The sequence below is a fragment of the Misgurnus anguillicaudatus genome, chromosome 21 (assembly GCF_027580225.2).
Source record: "Misgurnus anguillicaudatus chromosome 21, ASM2758022v2, whole genome shotgun sequence".
NCBI classification, from domain to species: domain Eukaryota; kingdom Metazoa; phylum Chordata; class Actinopteri; order Cypriniformes; family Cobitidae; genus Misgurnus; species Misgurnus anguillicaudatus.
Genome location: NC_073357.2, coordinates 27456256 through 27478975, shown reverse-complemented (window position 1 = coordinate 27478975; position 22720 = coordinate 27456256). Strand labels below are relative to the sequence as shown.

General features: G+C 41.8%; 1 protein-coding gene across 1 annotated transcript in view; it reads left to right on the top strand.

Annotated features, from left to right (window-relative positions):
- Positions 1-22720, top strand: part of LOC129440668 (uncharacterized) — a 64151-nt gene that overhangs the window by 12212 nt on the left and 29219 nt on the right. Inside the window, exons 2-8 of the mRNA XM_073859944.1 lie at positions 10393-10784; positions 14741-16406; positions 16491-16757; positions 16846-17232; positions 17314-17739; positions 17824-18090; positions 21592-21843. Coding sequence (XP_073716045.1) covers positions 10439-10784; positions 14741-16406; positions 16491-16757; positions 16846-17232; positions 17314-17739; positions 17824-18090; positions 21592-21843 — 3611 coding nt within the window. The 5' untranslated portion in view covers positions 10393-10438. The remainder of the gene's footprint in view (positions 1-10392; positions 10785-14740; positions 16407-16490; positions 16758-16845; positions 17233-17313; positions 17740-17823; positions 18091-21591; positions 21844-22720) is intronic.

Here is a 22720-nt window from a genome sequence, read left to right as displayed (position 1 = left end):
GCTGGTTGGGCGACACCTAATACGTTCATTAGATTCTACAATGTTCGTATCGAGCCTGTATCCTCTCGTGTTCTGTCCTCACCAGGGAGGACACGGAGAGCAGACTCGCAAGTCGGCTTGCAGCCTCCGACTGAGGCTCCAAATTGAGTTTCAGTATGGAAGGCTAACAGAGCAAAAATGCGTAATGGTTTGATTTGCTCTCTCCACTGCCTTGACAGCCTTTGTTGCGGAGCATTGGCTGTCAGCCTTTTACTAGCTGTATTCTTACTAACCTACGAGTTTGGCCAGGGCCCCACATTGTGTCCCAACGGGTTCCTTTGTGAGTATTAATCCGAGGGGTTAATCCAACCAGCCCACGTTTCCCTTAGCAGAGCACTGCTTTGCTTACACAGCCACGGCTGTCATTTACCTCAACTACGGTTGACTTTCGCCCACCAATAGCCCTTAACGGGGCGGTGGCTTCCGCAGCGTCCCTAGACCGCTCAGATAGGGCGCTTCCCAGTCGCTGGCACTACTGTGGGTTAAAGGAACATCTAGTGCCCGGCCTTCTGCCTTAAAACCTAATTCTCCTATCCTTAAGTGGAACCGGAGGGCTTTATGCAGACACTGGAAGAGGTCAGCCCCTAGTGGCGTTTTAGTAGGGTTTCCCAATTCGTCGGTCACGACGTGACGTCGTAGTGACCGACTGAAAGGGAACGTCTCGGTTACGGATGTAACCCTCGTTCCCTGAAGGAGGGAACGGAGACGTCACGTCCCGTCGCCACAGGTGCTGCCACCTGCTGTTTAGGCCGGTCACCTTCCGGCTTTCTCAGCGAACAGAAGCTGATTTCCCTATTTGCACGTGCGCCTTATATACGCACCTGGCGGGGCGGCGCCAGCATTATGCAAATATCTCAATGCCAAGTTCATTGGCGTTTTAGTAGTATTCGAAGCAGATTGGTCTCTCTAAGCGAGCTCCCAATTCGTCGGTCACGACGTGACGTCTCCGTTCCCTCCTTCAGGGAACGAGGGTTACATCCGTAACCGAGACGTTCTTCTAAAACACAATCGATCAAAGAATTGCGGAGGTATGACTTTATGAATCATTTGCAAATGTACGTCGCAATGATGTACATATCGTTCAACTGTGTGACAGCGCAAATGACTGAAAAGTAATTATTTTATTCTTCTTTAAAACAACTTCAGAATTATCCATCGATCGTAGCACCATGATCAAAATAAACTATTTGGCTAATAATATTTTAACGGCTACACTTTGAACGTAGGTTTGAACGGAACCTAAACTTGTCAATCATCAATAATCATGGTAAACGTGAGTCTCTGTGCCTCTGCGCCCAGCCGCAATTCTTCTGGCATCTCTCCTCCTTCACTGCATTTTTCTTCTCTTCTGTTACTTGGACTTGGGTCTCGAGCCCGACCAAGATTCGAGCTGCCTTCGAGAACAGCAAGCAAAGTTCGTTTAGGTTCCATTAATTATTAAGACTAAATGGGCAGGCAAACTAGTAAAAAACAATGAAAGTAAAAAACAATCCGCCAAAATATGGTTTTACACGTCTGTGGAAAATATACTATAGCCTAAATAAAGCTTGTTAGGTTGTTATCTTTACTTCCGTTTAAAACGTACATTTCGAAAAGGAGGATTTTCACCACATTTGAACAGCAACTCAGCGACCCCAAACCCCCCAAATCTCACCCCCAGGTCCGCAATTTTTTTTAAAGCTGAAACCGGTCCGTGGTGAAAAAAAGGTTGGGCACCCCTGGTCTACAGAGATCGCGTTTTTTTACAGTTTGATCAGCGGACAGGCAGCAAGCAGATAGTGAGGAGATGTTCGCTGTGTGTAACAAAAAATGTTTTATGGTCTAAAACACGTGAATTCGCTTAGAGCACCTTTAAAACCCAAAGAGAATAGATGCATCGTGTCCTCAGCACAAAGTGAATTGCATCCATCGAACGGCTTACTGAGACTTTATAAAATCAGATCTTTAAAATAGCCTATACAGTTATCTTGTGTGTGCGTGTGTGAATGGCGCGTTTCATCCGTCCGCTTCACCAGTGGATTATTAACTCAGTTTGCGAGTAAGTTACAGTGTTTCTGTAACGGTTGTTCCTTCACATGAAGCTATTGAGTCTATTAAAAGACTTTGAATATAGTGCATAAAACGTTTATGGTGCTTTTATAATACGTTGTCTTTTTAATAGCTTGTCAGTAACAACCACGGCTAACGCACATATCGGAATTGGATCGGTCATGTTGTTGGTCCTCGATCCGATGTCCGATCCAGCCAAAAAGCCCAGATTGGACCCGATACCGATCCAGCATATCGGATTGGGACATCCATAACTTTTGTAAGGGGATTAGTCAGTCGCACAACGAAATGATGATAGATGATTTTATAAAATATCATATAAATCAACCATATTGTGTTGTTGTGCTCTTGCAGGCATGGCGAGCGGTGATATTTCAATGTAACTGTATGTATTTAATCAAACACCAAGGCCTTGTCCACACTAGGGATGGGCATTTTTCAAAAATATTGCATTCGAATATTCGAGCTCACAGAAAACGAATATTCGAATATTCGTTTATTTAAATACGTTTATTGAGAAAGACGTTACTTCAAACAAACTTCAGTTTTGTTACGTATGAACATCTCTGAACAAGCCTATAAGGCTACAACTATATTAACAAGCTTATACATTTCAACCTTTGTGCAATTATTGCAAACATTGTGTGCACAAATAAAGACACATGAGCAAGAATAAAAAATACAAGATAAGCATTTAAGCACTAAACGCAGAGCAGCGAGCGCACAAAAAAACCGGCAATAAAGCTGGCTGCTCAAATTAGGCTATTGTAGGCTACAGAACGTTTAGCCTAAGTCTGAGTGCTATTTCGTTATTTTACATGTTCTTGTTCAGAAAAACAAGCATATCAACATGCTCGGGTGAAAGTCGGCATCTTAGTCTGTTAACAATAAGGCCGGCTGCAGAGAAAACGCGCTCCGCCGGCACAGACGTTGCAGGGACACACAAATAACGGTGAGCTAAGTGGCCAAGTTTCTTGAAGCGCTTTGTGTTGTCTTTCCACCAATTTATGGGATCTTCATCTGGTGGAATACACGGCTCCGTCAAGAACTGTTCCCACTCGTCTCGGCTTGATTCACTGTAATCTTCGCCGAAGAACAGGCTCAGCCTTCTCCGATGACTAGGCACAGGCTCATCCTCCTCATCAGCAGCAGCGGCGGCAACGGCTCCACCCGCACCCATCACATCAGAAGAAATGCTCTGATATTGTTCAAAAAGTTTTTCTCTTACGCTTACTCTCATGTTTTTGTCGAGGAACCTGAGGTGTTTGTGCCGAGGATCTAGAGCGGACGCGAGAAGAGGGGTTTTCCCTGCGTTCTGCAAGTTAGCGATGTTTACTCGTTGCTTGAGAGATGCTGCAACTGTGTTTTTGAACTCGTTCACTTTCTGAGATTCTTCACCGCTCACCTGAAGGTGTCTGTAGATACAGATTAAATAACTTAATATGAAAATTGACCTGTAGTCTTATTCAGTATTGCTTATTTATATATAATTTGTAAGTCATTTAAATAAATGATAAAACATGCCGTTTACTCACTAGACTAAATTAATTAACGTTTTATTCCTTTTTATAAATGCATATTTTTAAATCGAAAGAACCCAATAGAATAATTAGAAATAGATCATAATCAAATTAACTAGAATAGAGTAATAAGTTACATTTATTCGTTAATTTAAATTATAGACAAACCTGGATAGAAGGCTGTGCACAAGTGGATACACCATGGAGACAGACAGGTAGTTTTTGCCACCCAGTGCTTCAGTTGCAATTTTCAGGGTCTGGAGAACAGGTAATATTTCCTTGATTGTCTGCCAATGATCATCAATTAATTCCAGAGTCTTAGCATCCGCTAGCTTTGTTGTGGTCCTGTCAGAGAGGACAGCGGTGATCGCCCAGCGTTGTTCATGCAAACGTGCAAGCATATCAGCAGCCGAATTCCAGCGCGTTTTGCAGTATTGCATAAGCTTATGCGACGGCAGTTCCAGCTGTCTTTGTTACTGTTTCAGTGCATTTGAGGCAATCGTGCTATGATGGAAATGTCCAACAAGTTTACTACATGCACCAATGAGTCTATTAATGCTCGCAGCTTTAAATCCATCATTAATGGCCAACTGAAGTGTGTGCGCGAAGCAAGGAAGAGATTCCCAGTCCACGTCTCTGTTTGCAGCAACTAAATTGCTAGCATTGTCATGCAAGCACGCGACCACTTTGCCGGCCACGCCCCATTGTTCCACCTACGTTTTAAAATGTTACGCCAGGTTGGCAGCGGAGTGTCGCTCTTCCAAAGCTCGGGTTTGCAGAACGTAACTTTTCACCTTACTATCAGCAATAAAATGACACGTTATAGTGACATATGACTCTGTAGTTAATGATGTCCAACTGTCAGTTGTAATTGCCACAAACTCTACTTTCCCTAAAGTAGTTTTGAGTTCGGAAACCTTGCATTCATATTGGAGCTCGATTCTCGCGGTTATGGTTTTCCGTGAGGGAGGGTTGTAATCCGGTTCAAGAAAGTGTAAGACTTCCTTAAATCCGTCTCCTTCAACGAAACTTAAAGGAAGCATATCTCTCGCGATCATTTTTGATATGAGATTAGTGGTCTTCTCGGCTCGCTCCGGGGTACACCTGGGTCTAACGTTACCTGCAGTCGTGAAAGCAGTGATGGGGAGCTGTCTTTCTTCGGTTGACTGGTCAATATTGACTGTTTGGTGTTTGGATTTCATATGACTCCTCATTGTGCTGGTGCTGTTATGATAACTCAATTCAATTTGACAAATTTTGCACACGACATGTTGGTCATTTTGATCAAAGTAATTCCAGACTCCGCTGCGTTTATTTTTAGACGACGCCATTCTTCAACCCCCAGTCATCAAATAATGCACATCATCACATGCACAGGTGCCACAGCGCCACCCAATGCATTTAGTTATAACAGTGGCTGTTTAGTTTGCGTGCCCATGATTTATGAGAGATTCATTTCATTTATTGCCATCAAAGCAACCTTTCGCGAATTTTTTTTAAAAATTCGAATAGTGTTTTTATTTTTCGAATAATTATTGCAGATCGAATATTCGAATATTCGAATATTCGTGCACATCCCTAGTCCACACGGACACAGGTATTTTTATAACCGTGACTTTTTTACGTGGTTTGGCCGTTCGTCTACACAGAAATGCAGGATGACGTCACTGAAACCGAACATTTTGGAAAACCCCTGCCAGGGTGAGTATTTTAAGAAACGCCAGTTGCTGTGTTGTCGTGTTGACAGTAAAACCGGGGTTTTTGCATAGACAGTAAAAGAAATGGACACAGCGACCCGATTGGATTCAACGGAGACAAGTGAAGTCAATTAGAAGCCTGTACTTCATGGGGGTCGGCGTACTGCGCAGAATCAAACTGAGCTTGATGACGTAGATGTCACGTGAACAACCTGTCTGACGATTGTAAGTCTTCCAATAGCTGTGCCAAGTGAAATCTGAATCACCCATAGACAGTAAAAGGAACGTTGTTGAACAATTTTGTCCCGTTGCTTTTATTGACTTTCTATGGGCTTCTCCCTTGACTTTATGCCTCCACGTCCACCCGATTGCCTCATAGACAGTAAAAGATTGCCTGCGAGCTTCTCTTCCTGTCCATACGGTAATTTCTCTACTGTGCGACAGAGAGTCGCAGGTTATGACGCAATCATTAGCCTGTTTTTACAAAAACTGCTTCTACTGGGCCTTAACACAAGTGAATGGAGCCTTTTATACATTTTCGTGTTTCTTTAGAAATAAGTAATAGACAAATGGAGTTTTTAAACGCCTCAGATGTAAAGTTATTTGCTGTCAAAGTGACGGCAAAATGAATGGGAGTCAATGGATTGCTAACAGCAGGTGGGGGTCCGCTAATCAATGGTGGAGCCCGGGGAAGCTTCAATAAAATATGAACCCCTGACCCCCCTGGGTTTTTGCCTTGTGACGTCACTTTTCTTAGGCTTCTGATTGGCCAAGTTATAGAGGGTATGGATTGATGTAACTTTTCCACGTGACCACACGAGAGCTCGTCTGGTTGAGTGGCAAAACGTGCAACAAAATGTCTGGTTTTCATAGAGGCTGCTGCGAAAATGCATTTATCAGCATAAATTAAATTTAGTTGGACTTGAAAGCCAGTAGCTGTGAGGTGGCTGTTCATGCTGCATCTTTTCCGAGGCCAGCCAGTTTCAACCTTCTTACACAAATCTTGCAACACTAGGTCCGCAGCAGTGGCCTATTTCAATTGTTACAGTGTCTGCCCAACTAATACGCGACATACTAGTTACATAATTTATTGGTCTTTTTTTGGTAATTTCATGACTTTCCAGCTGGCAACGTAACTGTTAACATCATAGGGAGGTAATTTCATTACCATAACAGTACCAAATCACTACATTACCAGTACGTTCTCCTAACATCGCGAGATAACCAACTACGTTCCAGTTAAGTAATATATTCATGCTATTTTGGTAATTTCATAACTTACTGGCTACATAACTGTTACGTCCCAGTGAGGTAATTTCATTACCATTACAATTATATAAACATTAATTTCATTTTCTATTTAGGTTAGCTTGTTAAAATTTTTCAGTCTCAAAGTTTCCCTTAAATAAGTCAAAATAGAATAAATATTTAACCACCACGCAAGCTGCTCTTTACATGAGAAACAAAAAACAGCACGCGTCTCCCACAGTGGCGGCTCCAGACAATTTTGATTGGGGGGGCAATGGGGGGTCCTAGTCATTTCAAGGGGGGTCTCATGAAAACCAACAAAAAATACAGTGGACAAGGCTAATAATGGCATATTACTGCTACTTAACAACAAAAACAACACAGCATATGAACCACTTTGTTGTTATTAATTAATCAATTCCAGTTAACAAACAATACGCTCAAACTATAACTGCCATAGCCATACCTTTTCTGAGTGACCACCAGATCCATGCACACTGTGAAAAAAATGACGACACGCAAAACAAAAAGCTGCGTCTTTTGAGACAAAATATTCAAGCAACTGGTACTGTTTGAACCACGAGTAACTAAAACTCCTGGATGCTAGCTGCCCCTGCGATCCAAAAGAACAACGCGGGTATGCTTTAAGTTGAGGTTATCTTGGTTTCACGGCTGGGCCATGGCTTAAATCCCCCGTTAAATCCACTCTGCAGCCAGGATTCTCACCATCCGTGCCCGCTGTAGCGCTCAATGAGGCGCCATTTTTGTCTATCTGCTCACCTGCCTCCCCCGCTTCGGAGGCTGCGAGTTGCTCCTCCTCCAATTCCTCGTTGTCCTCTGTTTCTATAAGCAAGCACGGCTCTTCATCCACGGCAACGGGTATATTCTCAGTCCTTAAATTTCTGTCTGCTCTAATTTTTTCTGAGGTATGACAAAGCGATCCATTTTCCGCTTGAAGCTAGCTTTAGCATAGCAGCTCTAGCGGGCTCACAGCAGAACGCAATGACGCAGCGACGCAATGACGCAGTGACGTTCATGCGTCACAGTGCATCGCAGTGATTTTTATGTTTATATATATATTTTTATGTCGAAAAATATTATTCTTTATTATTGTTCTGCGTAGAGAAACATTTTTAAATATTTATCCTGGATATATATATATATATATATATATATATATATATATATATATATATATATATATATATATATATATATATATATATATATATATATATTAAATCAGGAAGAGGGTGGGGGGTCCAATGGGGGGTCAAGGCGTTTTTTGGGCAGGTCTTAAGACCCCTCAAGACCCCACTTGGTGCCGCCACTGGTCTCCCACCTTCAGCTGAACTCAATCAAAGCACGTGACTGCACAGGCACAGCACGGCATCTGACAGGACCGGTTATTTCTCTTAAGATCCAAACACAAAACTTACCAACACAAAACTATGAATCCATTACGTTATTACGACATGACTTTGACAGGCAGATTACTGTATGTTGTGAAGTTATGTTGAGGCGACAAATCCAGGAATTTCACTTTTCCGGTCACCACGATGTAAGTTTGGTCATCATATTATGTCGGCGTTACGTAACATTTACGTATTTGTGTTAGCTGGGTGTGTACTCAATGCGTCAGTGGCCTCAAGACCATGCACAACTTTCTCATCATAGAGGTCAGCTTCCTTATTTACAGTTGCACGGGACAGTGTGTAAGCAATATATATGTGCTTGCCCAGAGTATATACAATGTTCAGTTCATACTTTTGTAGTTGTAAGAGCATTCGCACCAAACGAGCTGGGGCTTTACACAGTTGTTTCTGCATGATGTTCTCGAGGGGCTTGTGATCTGATTGTACTGTCACAGGCTTGCCGTATATGTACTGATGAAACTTTCTTGCTGCGAAGAGTATTGCAAGTAACTTTTTCACAATCTGAGCATATCTTTGCTCAGCATCAGTGAGTGCTCACGATGCATTCCACAAAGGGTGTCCCTCTTGCAGGACACAGGCTCCCAAGCCGTCTTTTGATGAGTCTGCCTGTATTGTTAGTGATTTCTTGTGATCATAGAACCTCAGCACAGGTGATTTTGTTAGAACAGACTTTAAACTTCTAAAGCAACAATGTGATGGGGATCCCACTGCCAGGCAGCATTCTTCCTTAGCAATTGTCTTAGAGGCACTGTGAGTGACGATTCATTCGGAATGTACTGCGCTAAGTTCTTAGTCATGCCAAGTAGACGTTGCAAGCCTTGTGTTTCCTTTGGGGGTAGCATGTCCGTGATCGCCTTTACTTTTGCATCATGAGGTCGGAGGCTTTCTGGTGTGATGATGTGTCCCATGTACGTCACAGTGTTGACCTTGAACTGAATCTTATCACCATTAAATTTTACATTGGCTGCTTTTGGTGTTTCCATGACCTTATCAAGGATGTCATCATGTTCCTGCTCTTTTGAGGCAGGAATTATCATGTCATTGGCAATGACATGGATTGATGGATGTCACCAAATGTGAGAACATCTCACTCGCAGACTTTATACTGAATGGGAGTCTCAGAAAGCAATATCTGCCCCATGTTAAAAGTGCATAGTTTTGATGATGGTTCATCCAACTTGATCTGCCAGTAACCGTCTTTTTCATCGAGAATAGTGAAGATGGACTTTCCAGCCAGGTTACTGGACAGATCTTCAGGAGTGGGAATGGAATAGTGCTGGCGTTTTATAGTTTGTTCAGGTCACGAGGATCCAAATATACCCTCATGCTACTTACACACCAAATGCGGGGCATCGCATTACTCACTCTAGATTAATCGTGAATATTTTCAACTTGGGCGAAGACGCGTTTCAGGCGAATAGCATGTGTTTTCGTGGCAAACTCACCGCCCATATCGCGTCATTCCCATCGCCCCACGCGATGATGCGTCTAATCTCGTCTTTGCATTGACTTCGTATGTAATCTACTCACGCAAATCATTGAACTCACGTCTGGTGTAAACCCACAGTTAGTGTACCATTTTTCTTTTCTATTATAACAAGGCTGTTTACCCATTCTGTGGGCTATGTTACAGGGATTATAACACCTCTCTGCACAAGATCTTGAAGAGTTTCTTTCAGCTTGTCTCGGAAACTCGGAGACATAGAACTGTATTGTGGCTTCAGCTTTGTCTGTCCTGCATTTCAGTGACACAACATTTTGGGGTGGAGCGTGTTCCCCCAAATGCTACTAACATTGTAGATGTAGGCTGAGGCTGGACTAGACCAGGGAACTTCTGTACAACTGATAAAGGTAGCCCATTTGCCTCTGCACTGGTGTCTAGTTTAAATTTTATATCCACACCTTGGATGATGGCTGTTGTGTACCACAAACTGTCCTTTATTTGTTCCACATCATGAACTTGAGCGTGTTTTTAGAGGGTATGATTCTCGTTTGAGGTGCGAGAGGTCTCAGGTTCAAATCCTGGACGAGCCCCCATTATGTTACAACTCAGGCTCTTGGGAAGCAACACAAAGGACGCAAAACTAGAATAGCAAAACAAAATAGAATTTATTGAATTACAAACAAGTTAAAATAAAAAATCATTTCTGCTCCAGTGCCGGTTGCCAGAGAGAGAGAGAGAAAGAGGAAAGCTGACCAGGGTTTAAAATGGCTTCTCCCAGGTGATACCATTCAGCCAGTTGATGTCAATGAGCCTTCTCTTAACTAAAACAAATCACAAATTAGAACAGAAAACCAAAATACAAATCTAAGACATAACAATGTCACATCACTTACTTCCGTGTTTTCACAGAATTAAGATATACTATAAATGACCTTGTTTTTCTTTTCTTTCCCTTACAGTTTTTTTAGAATTTGAGTGCAGCAGGAACAGAGCAGAATCTTCAGGATGGCGAGCACCCTGCAGTCTGCAAAAGAATTCCTAAAAAAAGGTCGAACTCTGCTAACTACCAGTAACCTGAATCGTGATCCTGTATTTGAAGGCTTAAATGAATGCAAATTCTTCAAAAATTATGAACTTGATTTAGTGAACTCTGCAGCAGATAGATGGGAAAGTTTGCTCGACACAGTTATTTCTGAAGGAGAAGAAGCATGTTATACATTTTTAAAAATTCTTGACAAGACAAGATTTGAAGTATTTCCAAGACCTGGTTTACAGTATCCAGATTTACATCACTGGATTAGCTGCTTCTCTTTCCAGGATGAACCACAACCGCAAACTTCAAGCAAACCAGGTGGGTAACCAGCACAGGCATGTTGTTATGATTTTGTTGTTAATGCATTCAGAACTAGTTTGAAGGAAAACACAACTGTTTTTCAAACATCATCACTCCTGACTACTGAAGTTTGAGCGAGAAGGGGTTCCCAGGAGTGATGATGTTACTGCCACCGAGGTCAAAGTTCTGCAAACTAAGTGCTCTTCTGCCATACAATATAGTTCTTATTTCTTATCCGCTAAAAAAATAGCATTTTATTTTGTGCCACCATACTTACTTTTGTAACTACTTATGTAACAGTCTGTAAATAGGGAAAACATGGAAGTGTTTGGATCCTAATGAATGAATGGTGCTAGGCTAAATAGACGCGCTTTACAATGATTAAATGCACACATTGAGAAAATAGAGTAATGTATTTATTCTTTTAAGTTAAGAGGAAAGCTATCTGTTTTATGCAATTATTTTTACTTGGCTCACATTTAAATTTATTTGTAGGTAATAGGTAAAAAACAAAATTATACCTTTTAGGGGTTCAGTGTGAAGCAAATAATTCAATTTTTCTTTAATAATAGAAATATTTAACATTTAGACAACAGGCATTTTAAACTTTCTTTTCCTTTTTCTTATTTAAATAACAAAACTTATGTCCTATTTTGATGGATATGTAGGAATAGATTAACACTAGTGATAGATTAATTTGTAAAATGTAAAAACAAAAATAATGCAATACCTATTTGTGTTTAATGTACATGTGTACTATAGTGAACAAAGGGGTTAAAGTTTAAAGCACAGCTGGGCAGTGACAAAAAGGTGTTCTATATAAATACAGTGTAGTGTAATATAAATAACTGAAACAGTGTAATTGTCAGGTAAATGCAAATCCAAAACCGACTAAAATATGTCAAACAACGGGTCTCTTTCACTAAGCATGCATATGCACAAATTTTTTCTTATTTTTTGTAATTTATATAATTTATAATCATAATATACAATGGCTATCCTTAACATTCTTATCTCTACAAAAGCGTCTGCTTAATGCCTAAATGTAAACGTACAATTTTCCTATATTTTTACAGTAAGTTACTGGCAGCACAGTTGATACTTCGGAGGAAATACTTCGGAGTCAAATGCAAGTTAAACAGAATTTATTTAGAAAAATAGAGAATTAGAGAGTTGGAGTGCAAAGTCACTGGTAATATCCACACACGGCATACACCCTCGACTCACTCTGGATGGAATCACTACTGTTGGCATGAAGCACGTCCAACAGTAGGAGAGAGTGAGTCCAATACTGATCTGAAGAGAGAGAGAGCCACCCACGCTCTCCGTTGAGAACACCAGCACCGTCACCACACGCTACAGAGGGATGATACACGCCGCCCTGAAGGCGGATGATGGCCGGAGATGGAAGGTGGAAAATCCAACGTTCTCAGATGGAGTAATCCACTGTGGAATCCTGATGTAGATGAAGCAACCCGGAAGTAACTGGTGTACCGCCTAGTAACGAAGCGAACCAGCTGTTCCGAGAGACAAACAGTCAATAGAGTCAATGTAATCCACAATGGTGAAATAGTATAATCCACTCACGGGTGATGGTGTTAGCCGATGGAAAGCAGAGACAGCTGGTGTACCGCCTAAAAACGAAGCGAACCAGCTGTTCCGAGAGATAAACAAAGTCAATCAGTTCCAGTAATCCACAAGCGAGCGGTCCGGGCGAAAACGAGCCTCCGGATGCCGTAATCCAAACCTGGGGTAACTAGAGAAGAAAAACAAGGAAGCGTCCGACAAGACAAGGCAGAGCAGCAAGACTGTGATAAAACAAATGAGCGTGCAACGAAAGACAGGACTACGTGCAATATAAAGGGAAAGGTAAATGAGACACCACCGGTGAACAATTATCGAAACAAGGGGGCGGAGTTAGTGAACACACGAGGAACCGGCACCACAGGTAAACAAACACACACACATACCCCACACACAGCCATCGATCACCCAGCAGTCATGACAGTAGCCCCCCCACCACGACCGGCACCAGACGGGAGACTCACCCTGTAAATTAGATGCTTTATTACGAGCACAAACCGAACAGGCTAATACAAACTGTGTGACATCTGTGGACATAGAAGGCCACCAAAAGCGCTGACGGACGGCAGCCAACGTTCTCCGAATACCTGGATGGCCGACAAACTTGGACTCGTGACCCCACTGGATGACATCGGAACGTAACCGCTCAGGAACCCATAGGCGACCCGCTGGGCACCCCTCCGGAACTTTCCCCTCCCGACCGGCCTCTCTCACCCGCTGTTCGATTCCCCATACGAGGGCGCCGACCACTCTCCCCTCCGGGAGAATGGTCTCAGTCCGCTCTGGATCAGACTTCTCGAACAGACGGGAGAGAGCATCAGGTTTTGTATTTTTTGAGCCAGGCCGGTACGAGAGAGTGAAGTTAAAACGATCAAAGAAGAGTGCCCAACGAGCCTGCCTAGATGTTAGTCTTCTGGACCGCTCGCTTGAGGATTACTGGAACTGATTGACTTTGTATGTCTTTTGGAACAGCTGGTTCGCTTCGTTTTTAGGCGGTACACCAGCTGTCTCTGCTTTCCATCGGCTTACACCATCACCCGTGAGTGGATTATACTATTTCACCATTGTGGATTACATTGACTCCATTGACTGTTTGTCTCTCGGAACAGCTGGTTCGCTTCGTTACTAGGCGGTACACCAGTTACTTCCGGGTTGCTTCATCTACATCAGAAATCCACAGTGGATTACTCCATCTGAGAACGTTGGATTTTCCACCTTCCATCTCCGGCCATCATCCGCCTTCAGGGCGGCGTGTATCATCCCTCTGTAGCGTGTGGTGACGGTGCTGGTGTTCTCAACGGAGAGCGTGGGTGGCTCTCTCTCTCTTCAGATCAGTATTGGACTATCTTGTAGCGCCGACTCACTCTCTCCTACTGTTGGACGTGCTTCATGCCAACAGTAGTGATTCCATCCAGAGTGAGTCGAGGGTGTATGCCGTGTGTGGATATTACCAGTGACTTTGCACTCCAACTCTCTAATTCTCTATTTTTCTAAATAAACTCTGTTTAACTTGCATTTGACTCCGAAGTATTTCCTGACAACTGTATTTCGAATTTACAGTGTTGTACTGTAATGCAAATTTACACTACACAAATTAGGAATGCATAACTAAAAACAGTACTTAACTTTTTTAACAGCATTTTTTGCTATATTGTACTGTATTTTCTATATTTATACATTATTTAATTTTTAAATAATTGTATTATTATTATTATTTCATATATAATTATTAATATACATTATAAATCATATATTATACATGTTATTAATATTATGAATTGCATAACATATTACATCAGATTTTTTCAGCTTTTTAAAATAAATTAATTCAATTATGAAAATTAAATTGAAAACCATATTTACCATTTCATTATGGAAAACAGTATGCAAAATTTGTGCCAAAATAGAAAATTAAATGAAATTATTTCACTAGAAAAACATTTAAGGTAAAAAATGCGTCTTCCCTGTCAAATTGAAAAATAAAATGCAATTGATGATTTAACATTTAATTTTCACTGTAATCGTTGGCGCCGATAGGCCCATGGTTTGTGCACTGACATAAAGCATCTGTTACGTGCTTAGACTAGAGGTAGAATCTAAGTGCAAGCCAGGCAAACCAGACAAAAAGGGTAATCCATTAACGTAATCCAAAGAACAGGCAAACAGGTCATAACAAAAGCAAGGCAACATGAAACAATAATACAAACAATGGCAAGGCTTGGTATGCAGGTTACAACTGACAATACTTTGCAATGTGATGATGAGTGACCGTTCATAGTCTATTAATACTAATAATCACATTTCATCAGAGACTAGTTGACATTTCAAAGTGTTTTAGATATGTAGAACATTTTACAACAACTTTATAACAAACGTGTATTTTTTTTCAGACACTGATCCATGTACCGCCTACCAAGGTCTTTTGCGACTAAAAGCAAGACAAATACTGGATGATAAATGGAACCAAAGCATGAACTTCTTGAAAAATGAGCCAAAAAGAAAACCTTTTAAATACATACCTCTTGTTCTGGACACAGATTCCATCACAGTTACAAAGCTTAAAAAAACAAAGGAACATAAAAGTCGCTGGAAAAATCTTAAGATCTGCATTCCAACAGATAGAAAAATGCTGTCACCTAAACACTTACTAATGAATGATGAGAAAACCATCCTACTTGTGGGGAAACCTGGAGTGGGAAAGACAACGGTTGCATTGGAGATTCTTCGACTTTGGATAGAAGAGAAAAGCATTCAAGTGAGTTATATGTTTTATTTTGACGAGGCACTGATGAGAACCTTCTCCCAGTCTCCATTACCTCAGACCTTGAATGATCTTCTTTTCAACCACTATATATACCCAAATGAAGGATCAGATCATGTGCTGGAAAATATTGAGAGAAATTCAGAGAATGTTGTCCTAATTTTTGATGGCATCATTGATGTGATTGACAACTCCGTGATTAAACAGCTCATGGATAAAGAACTTTTAATGGATGCAAAAGTCTTGACCACCTGCCGACCAGAAGCTGAGGATGAAGGCTACCTGTCAGTTTGGTCATCTTACCGAGTAGAGGTTCTGGGATTTAATCATGAATCCATTCATGAATACTTTAAATGGATGTTGGGAACAGAGGCTGATTCGGGTGTCTGTGCTTTAGACAACCTAGAGCTATTTAGTTTGTGCTCTGTGCCACTGTATGCCTTCATAGTAACTGCCTGTATTTTAATAAGTCCCACTGAAACCAGAAATAAGTCATTTACAATTACAGAGATGTATGTCAGAATCTTTCGCTTTTGCATGAAACAGCACGGGAACAAAGATGTGGAGCAGTTGGATGTGTACATTACAGACAACAAGAAAGACATTGTATTCTTAGCTCAAGCCTCATATGACGCAATGCTAGCAAAGACCGTGAACCTGACACATTTGGACCATACGCACAGATCTGTGCAAAATGCTTTCCTGAGCAGAAATCCATCTGCACCCTCTCTCAAAGTGTCTGCATTCCTTCACAATACAATGCAAGAGTTTTGGGTAGCTCTCTTTCTCATTTTATATCCTGAGAATATTCCTAAAGTGCTGACTCAATGTCAGAGCGATGAAGAAGGAAAATACCTCAAATATATCATCCCTTTTTTGTCTGGTCTTCTGTCCGATCCACTGGTCGAATATATAAAATGTTTGGTTCCGGTAGAACAGATACAAGCCACACGTACCGAGTACTTTCCACAGATTATAGACACTTTTCTTTACACTAAGGAACTGAATCAAGAAGGAGTTGGTGAGCAGTTTGTGGAAGCTGACAACATCCTTTTTGTGTGTCGATGCCTTTATGAGTATCAGTCTCCTGAAGCATGCCAACACTTCCTCAATAAGGTTCAATGTGAGCTTGATTTACAGGACCAAGATCTTGATCCCTATCAGTGCTGTGTGGTATCCTATGTGGTCAGTCATTCTAAGAATCACACTGTTCATCTGGACCTCACGAATTGTAACATTCCAGACCCCGGGTTAAAACTTATCCTGGGGTCACTATATAAACTCAAATCTCTCAGGTATGAGTTTTATTGTCTGCTGGTGCTTTTTTCTTGATTTGCATTAAGCAGTGACGAAAGTAATGTACTTTTCTTCATTTTCAGGCCATCATGCAAGTCTCAGATGTGGAGAGTGGCTTGTGAAACGGAACAGTTTTTCGATTTTGATAGTCTGTTTAGACTATTTAAATTTGAAATGCACTTTAATGTGCATGAAAAACAAGACCAGAAAGTTTTTCAAAAAATGAGAGAACTCCTAAAGCAGAAGAGATCAGAGACTGTTCATCTTTATCTGCATGTAAATGAAGACAAAATAACAAGGTCTTTGCAGCAGACCATTTTTGAGAGCCTACCCAATATTGCAACAATTAGGTAAATCTAGTTAATGTTTGTAACACAAATAAAGATACTTAATTTTCTACTAATGTCATACATGATCTTTTTGTCTGAATTCTTATAGGATTTTTCCCAGTTACATGAAATTGGCTATAGAATCAGAGCTGTTCCTTCAAGGAGCTATGTATGAGATAAAGACAAGTCAACGTTGTATAAGGAATCGACTGTCTGTGCTCAGCAGTAATGAAAGAGAAAACTTTGAGGATCAGCGTGATTTTTTACTGAAACTGCATGCACATGCTAAGATCATGGATGCTTGTGCGGCTTTACAACCTGTGTTCCATGCATTGCCGCCTGTATGGGTTGTAAAGTTTTCAAACACAGCAATGTCACTGCTCCTCCAGATCATGAAGGCTCTGAATTTAAAGAAGCCAGCTGATTTAGATGTGACTTATGAGCACGGTGAACTTAAACGATTTCTTCAATGCATGCCCTATATTACAGAGATTAGGTAAGTAAGATGCATGTATAGAAACAGTATTGTTTTAAAATAACTGGATCAAGTTCTTGTTGTTCACTACAAATATTTCAGGTTCAGTAGTGCTCTCAGACAGCCTGAGGACATCCCCAAGATTGTGAAGATTGTTGCCGACCTTTTCATTTTTGCATCTGAAAGCGGAGAGGAGACACTAAGTAGCCTTTCTGCAGCATGCAGTTACCCAACCTTCCCATTTGTTCAAGACACTAAAGATGTGCAGAGCTTTTTCTTTTTAGATCTCTTCGCCCAGCTGAGTAAAAGTTCAGCATGGGAGATGGTACTGCCTGCATTGGAGCCCATTTTTAAGGTTGCCCCATTTATATGGAAATTGGATCTATCAAAACTACAGAAGACATTTCCTTTAAATGATCTATTAAAGCTCGGGTCTATCCAAAAAACTGTGGAGCTCAGGAGCTGGTCATTTGACAAAGACCAACTTAAGAGTTTCCTAAATTGTTTACCCTATATTTCACATCTTAGGTGAGTTGATTTTTCTTAAATCAAAACAGATTATCAACTTTGTGTTTTTTTGTGTAGTTACGTATTCCTTGAATATTTCTCCAGCTGTGCTGAGGAGTTTTTCCCGGCAGTGTGTGAAATTGTCTCAGTAGACAAGGAATGGAACCCAAAACAAGTCACTGAGCTGTTAAGACTGCTTGGTTTTAACATTTCATTGACAGAGATGCTTCCAAGACGCCTATGTAAGGCTGTTGCGAGCGTGTTTTATCTTCTGGATGATGAGAAGGTTTCTTTAAGCCTTCTCCCTAAGAGCATCTCTTGTCACGGTTCTGCTTTTCTCTTTTCAAACGTAAAAAGGCTTCAGACATTAAGGTAAAAATTCTAAGAAATTGAATGTCATACAATAGATTTGACTTTTTTAACTTTTTTACATTTTTACTGACTACAAAAATGTATACTATATGTGACTCTGTCTATGAAACGTCTCGGTTACAATTGTAACGCTAATTTCCTAAAGGAAGGGAAAGTAGACGTTACGTTGATGACTGACAAATCTGCTTACAATGCATCTAGAAAGAGCCAATAAACATTGGTATGTGGTATTTGCAACTGCTAGCGACGTCCCACCAGTCGAATATAAATAGACAGCAGGTGCACCACATCATCAGTTTTTCACTGAGGAGCCGAGCCAGGAGGACCTGGACGTTCAGCAGTGGCACAGCAACCATGGTACTGGGATGTGACATCTATATTACCTTCGTTAAGGGAACAAGGGTTACATCCTCAGCCGAGACATAAGGAACGTCAATGACAGACAAATTAGGAATGCCTACCAAAGCACCATTGGTGCTGGCCCTTTCAGTGCCTAGCATTAGCCTCTTACTATTTGAGGAGATTGGGCAGGGCTTTATGCAGAGAAGGCCAGTCACTGCTGTTCCTGCACAACCCACTAAGGAACTCTTAGATAACATTGGAAAGCGTACCTGTTTTGGTGGTAGCGGGAAATGCTGTGGAAGCCACATCCTCACAGGAGATTCTAGATGGCGGTTACAGTATGGAATAACCACAGAAGGTTTTACTGCATGTTGAGGTCTCTGTGGTGGCTTTAATGAGACTACACTGATGGAGAGAATGGAGAGGTGACTCTACTAAGGGAAAAACTTGGTCTTAAGCTACACTGCGGAAAATACACATATGGGATCGCCTAGGGGTTGCAACATATAAGTCAAGCCTAACATTGGTTTTCAGGACTTGAACTAATGAAGGCTGGCATCAGATGCTCTGCCACTTCTGGCTGCTGAGGGCATTGAAGAAAGTGGCAGAGTTTGTCAATATGGATCTTCTGGCATTAATCTAAAGCTATAATTAAATCTGGCAAACATGTTAGGTGTCACCCAGCCTGGAGGTCTACAAATGTCTGTCAGCAAGGCAACACGTGCCAGCACCGAGGAGTATGTGATACTCCTGGGGGAGTGTGCTCGCAACCTGAGTGGGCACGGCGCACCCTAAACCTAATAAGTCAGGGCAATGGTATTCACTATCCAGGGGGACATCCTCTGCTTGGAAACAGCTTTTCCCTTATGCTTTCCTCTGTAACAGACAAAGTGCTGTTCTGGGGTCCTGAAGCTTCAAGTTCAGTCCACGTACAGTCATAGAGCTCGGACAGGATAGACCAATCTCATAGAGAGTGAACTTGCCGAACTGATTGTGTGCACTACCTGCTGGGGTAAGCTACTTAGAACCTCCGTGTCCTGCCCAAGTATTCACCACTCGCCTAGACGCATTGTTTGTAAGAGCTCGTTGGCTACATGATTGAGCATGCTCAGAATATGAATGGCATGAGACGGCCTTAGATGCTTCTGACTCTACAAGAGGATATGTAGGGCGGATGGAACAGCTCTGCTCCCGAAATCCTCTTTAGATCTGACCTAAAAGAAAGGGGAAAGTCTTGTTTAGATTAAAATTTGGTTACTGCCAAATTTGGCTGAAAAGCCAGTGGCAGAAGAGCAAGAAAAAAAAGATTCTTCACCGGGCTCTCCTCTGGTGGCGGTCACTACTTCTTGAACAGCACTCCCTATCTAACTCCAAGTTGCCTGTCTCACTGCCGCTTTCCCTTAAATTTCCTACTGGGTTACTGCAGGAGCCTGGATGGACTGGGCATCCTTCTTGTGTCTAGCTCCTCAATGCTGCTTAGATGTAGGCTGCTGCTGTGACAAAAAGACTGAGGGGTTGTGGACAGGTGGAGGCAGCTTTCCACCAGGGCAAGATGTGTTTAATTGTCTCAGTCTGCTTTTTGTCAGCCGAGAACTGCTGGGCGAAGATCACACCTGCGTCACCAAAAAGGCCGGCCTGCAACTTTAGAAAGTGGGTTTTCTTTGCATCCCTCTTGTCAACGAGGCACAGCCAGAGATTGTGTTCCTGGACTACAAGCGTAGACATTGCAAGACCCCATAATTGTGCTGTGACCTTGAACACTCAAAACGCCAGGTCCGTAGCTGCACACAGTTCCTCAAAAACCATTAGATTGCGACCACCTTTGTGCAGGTCCTTAATTGCCTTAGCCTGATGGATCTGCAGCAATGGCATAGAGTATAGGATGGTACTGCCAGGTAGACTTGACCCCCCCAACATTGAGAGTGGGGGGAGGTACCAGGTCTATTCTTGATGTTGAAAGGAAAAATGGCACCAGGGCCCCGCTGAGGAACAGCGCAAGCCTGCCCTTAAAACCAATCATGTAGGTGAGACGGTTCGGGAACTGGTGGTGGTGCCCACTCTAGCTTGACTGCTTGGGCTGCCTGAGCGAGCATGGCCATCATCTCCGGATGGGTGGGTGGACTGCAACACCTGTCCGGAGGGCGGCAGCCCGTTCAACCAGTCCTCAGAGAAGGTAGGCCCCACTCTGATGCAGCAACCGACCTGTGGTCGTCATGGGGAGAGCTGAAGGATTGAAGCGGTGTACCTGGTCCGACTCTTCCCTCCGACATCTCAGCTGGATGTGGATCCCAGTAGTGAGAGGTCTCGGAAGGTTGGTTCCCTATGGGGGAGACTTACTCAAACCCTCAGGACACATAATCCACTTCTTGAAGCCGACTGTCCTATGGGCAGAATGGTATGGGGCAGCGGGATTGGGACTCCCCCTTTATCAAATATTAAAGTTGTGACCATAGATCTGCAATGAGAACATGGGCGGCACAGGCACAAGAGACAGCGATCGTGACCATCCAATGGACCAAAAAACTTTCACATCTTTAAAAAGACGCAGATACACCCATACAGCTTTTTTTGCAAGTTGTTGAAGCATGCAGTGGTTGATCACCACACGAGAATGTGAGACCACTGCTCCTACGCCTTCATGCCAACAAATAAATGAAAAAGCTCTTCCTGACAGCACTTCAGCACAGCAGGCAAAGATCGCTTGGCTCGGCTCCAAAACGAAAGCTGATGATGCGCTGCATGATGATGTTGCTTATTTATACTCAGCAAATGTAAATACTCCACAGATTTTTCTAGATACATTCGAAGATTGGTCTGTCTAAGGAGGTTCCCAATTCGTCTGTCATCGATGTGATGTCAAAGACACAGACCGAAAGGGAACCAGGTTAAATATTCAAATTCAAATCTGAGATAACAAGCATCAAAGTTTGATTTCACTCATTAATTTCACATTGATATAAAATTTTTACATGACCTCTCTCAAATAAAATATTAAAGTCAATATTAAAGATATTAAGATTATATATTCACAGAATGTTCTTTACATTATATAGGATTATTTAATGTAGCCAACAGTAAATCTAAAAAAAATTGGCTGAGTTTTCACAGACAGGGTCACATATTTAGTTTTAGTTTTGACTTCAACTTTCTTTTTTCCAGAGTAAATGAAATTGCAACTTCAAAGCTAGCGAGGCTGGTGAAGTCAGCTAAGTCGGGAACAAAACCCATAACTGTGGAAAAGCTGTCTTTGTCTAGCTCTTCTCTACCAGAGAAATCACTTTGTCAGCTGTTAAGTAGCCTGAATTTTCTTCTTAGTGTCTGGACAGTTCACAACTTGGATGTTTCAGAATTTAAAATAGAGGCTTACTTATTCATATCCCTCTTGAGTCTGCAGAGTCCCCTGTCTATTAGGTAAGTGTGCATATTTATTAGTGGTTTGTTTTAATGGCCAATACTGAGAAAGCAATGTGGCTGATTGGGCAATATGAGGCCGATATAACACAAATGTAATTACAGTAAATGAGTGACAGACAGAATTTTGTTTATTGATTTTTCATTGACATAACAAACCATGAGGTAATATTTCAAGAATCAAAATAGTGTCAGGTATGACAGACAGAAAATTGTTGAAACTAAATAAACATTTATTGTGCATAATATTTATAAACACATCATTTTTAACCCATTACCTGCCCGCATTTTTTTGTGATTTTCACAAAAGTTTCACAAAATGCCTTCCAGAAAGTTCTCTTCTATAAATACACTCACCTAAAGGATTATTAGAACACCTGTTTAATTTCTCAATAATGCAATTATCTAATTAACCAATCACATGGCAGTTGCGTCAACGCATTTAGGGGTGTGGTCCTGGTCAAGACAATCTCCTGAACTTCAAACAATGTCAGAATGGGAAAGAAAGGTGATTTTGAGCGTGGCATGGTTGTTGGTGCCAGACGGGCCGATCTGAGTATTTCACAATCTGCTCAGTTACTGGGATTTTCACACACAACCATTTCTAGGGTATACAAAGGATGGTGTGAAAAGGGAAAAACATCCAGTATGCGGCAGTCCTGTGGGCAAAAATGCCTTGTTGATGCTAGAGCACACAGAAGTGGTGTGCACATCACATAAGCCCAAATTTGGGACAGGTGCAGGACAACTGTATATACAATCAAATAATACAACGTGAAGTCCGCACACTGAAAACACCTTAGGTGTTCCTCACTTACATTGAGATTGTGCCTGATGAAGACCCGAGGGTCGAAACATTGCCTTTTAAATAAATATT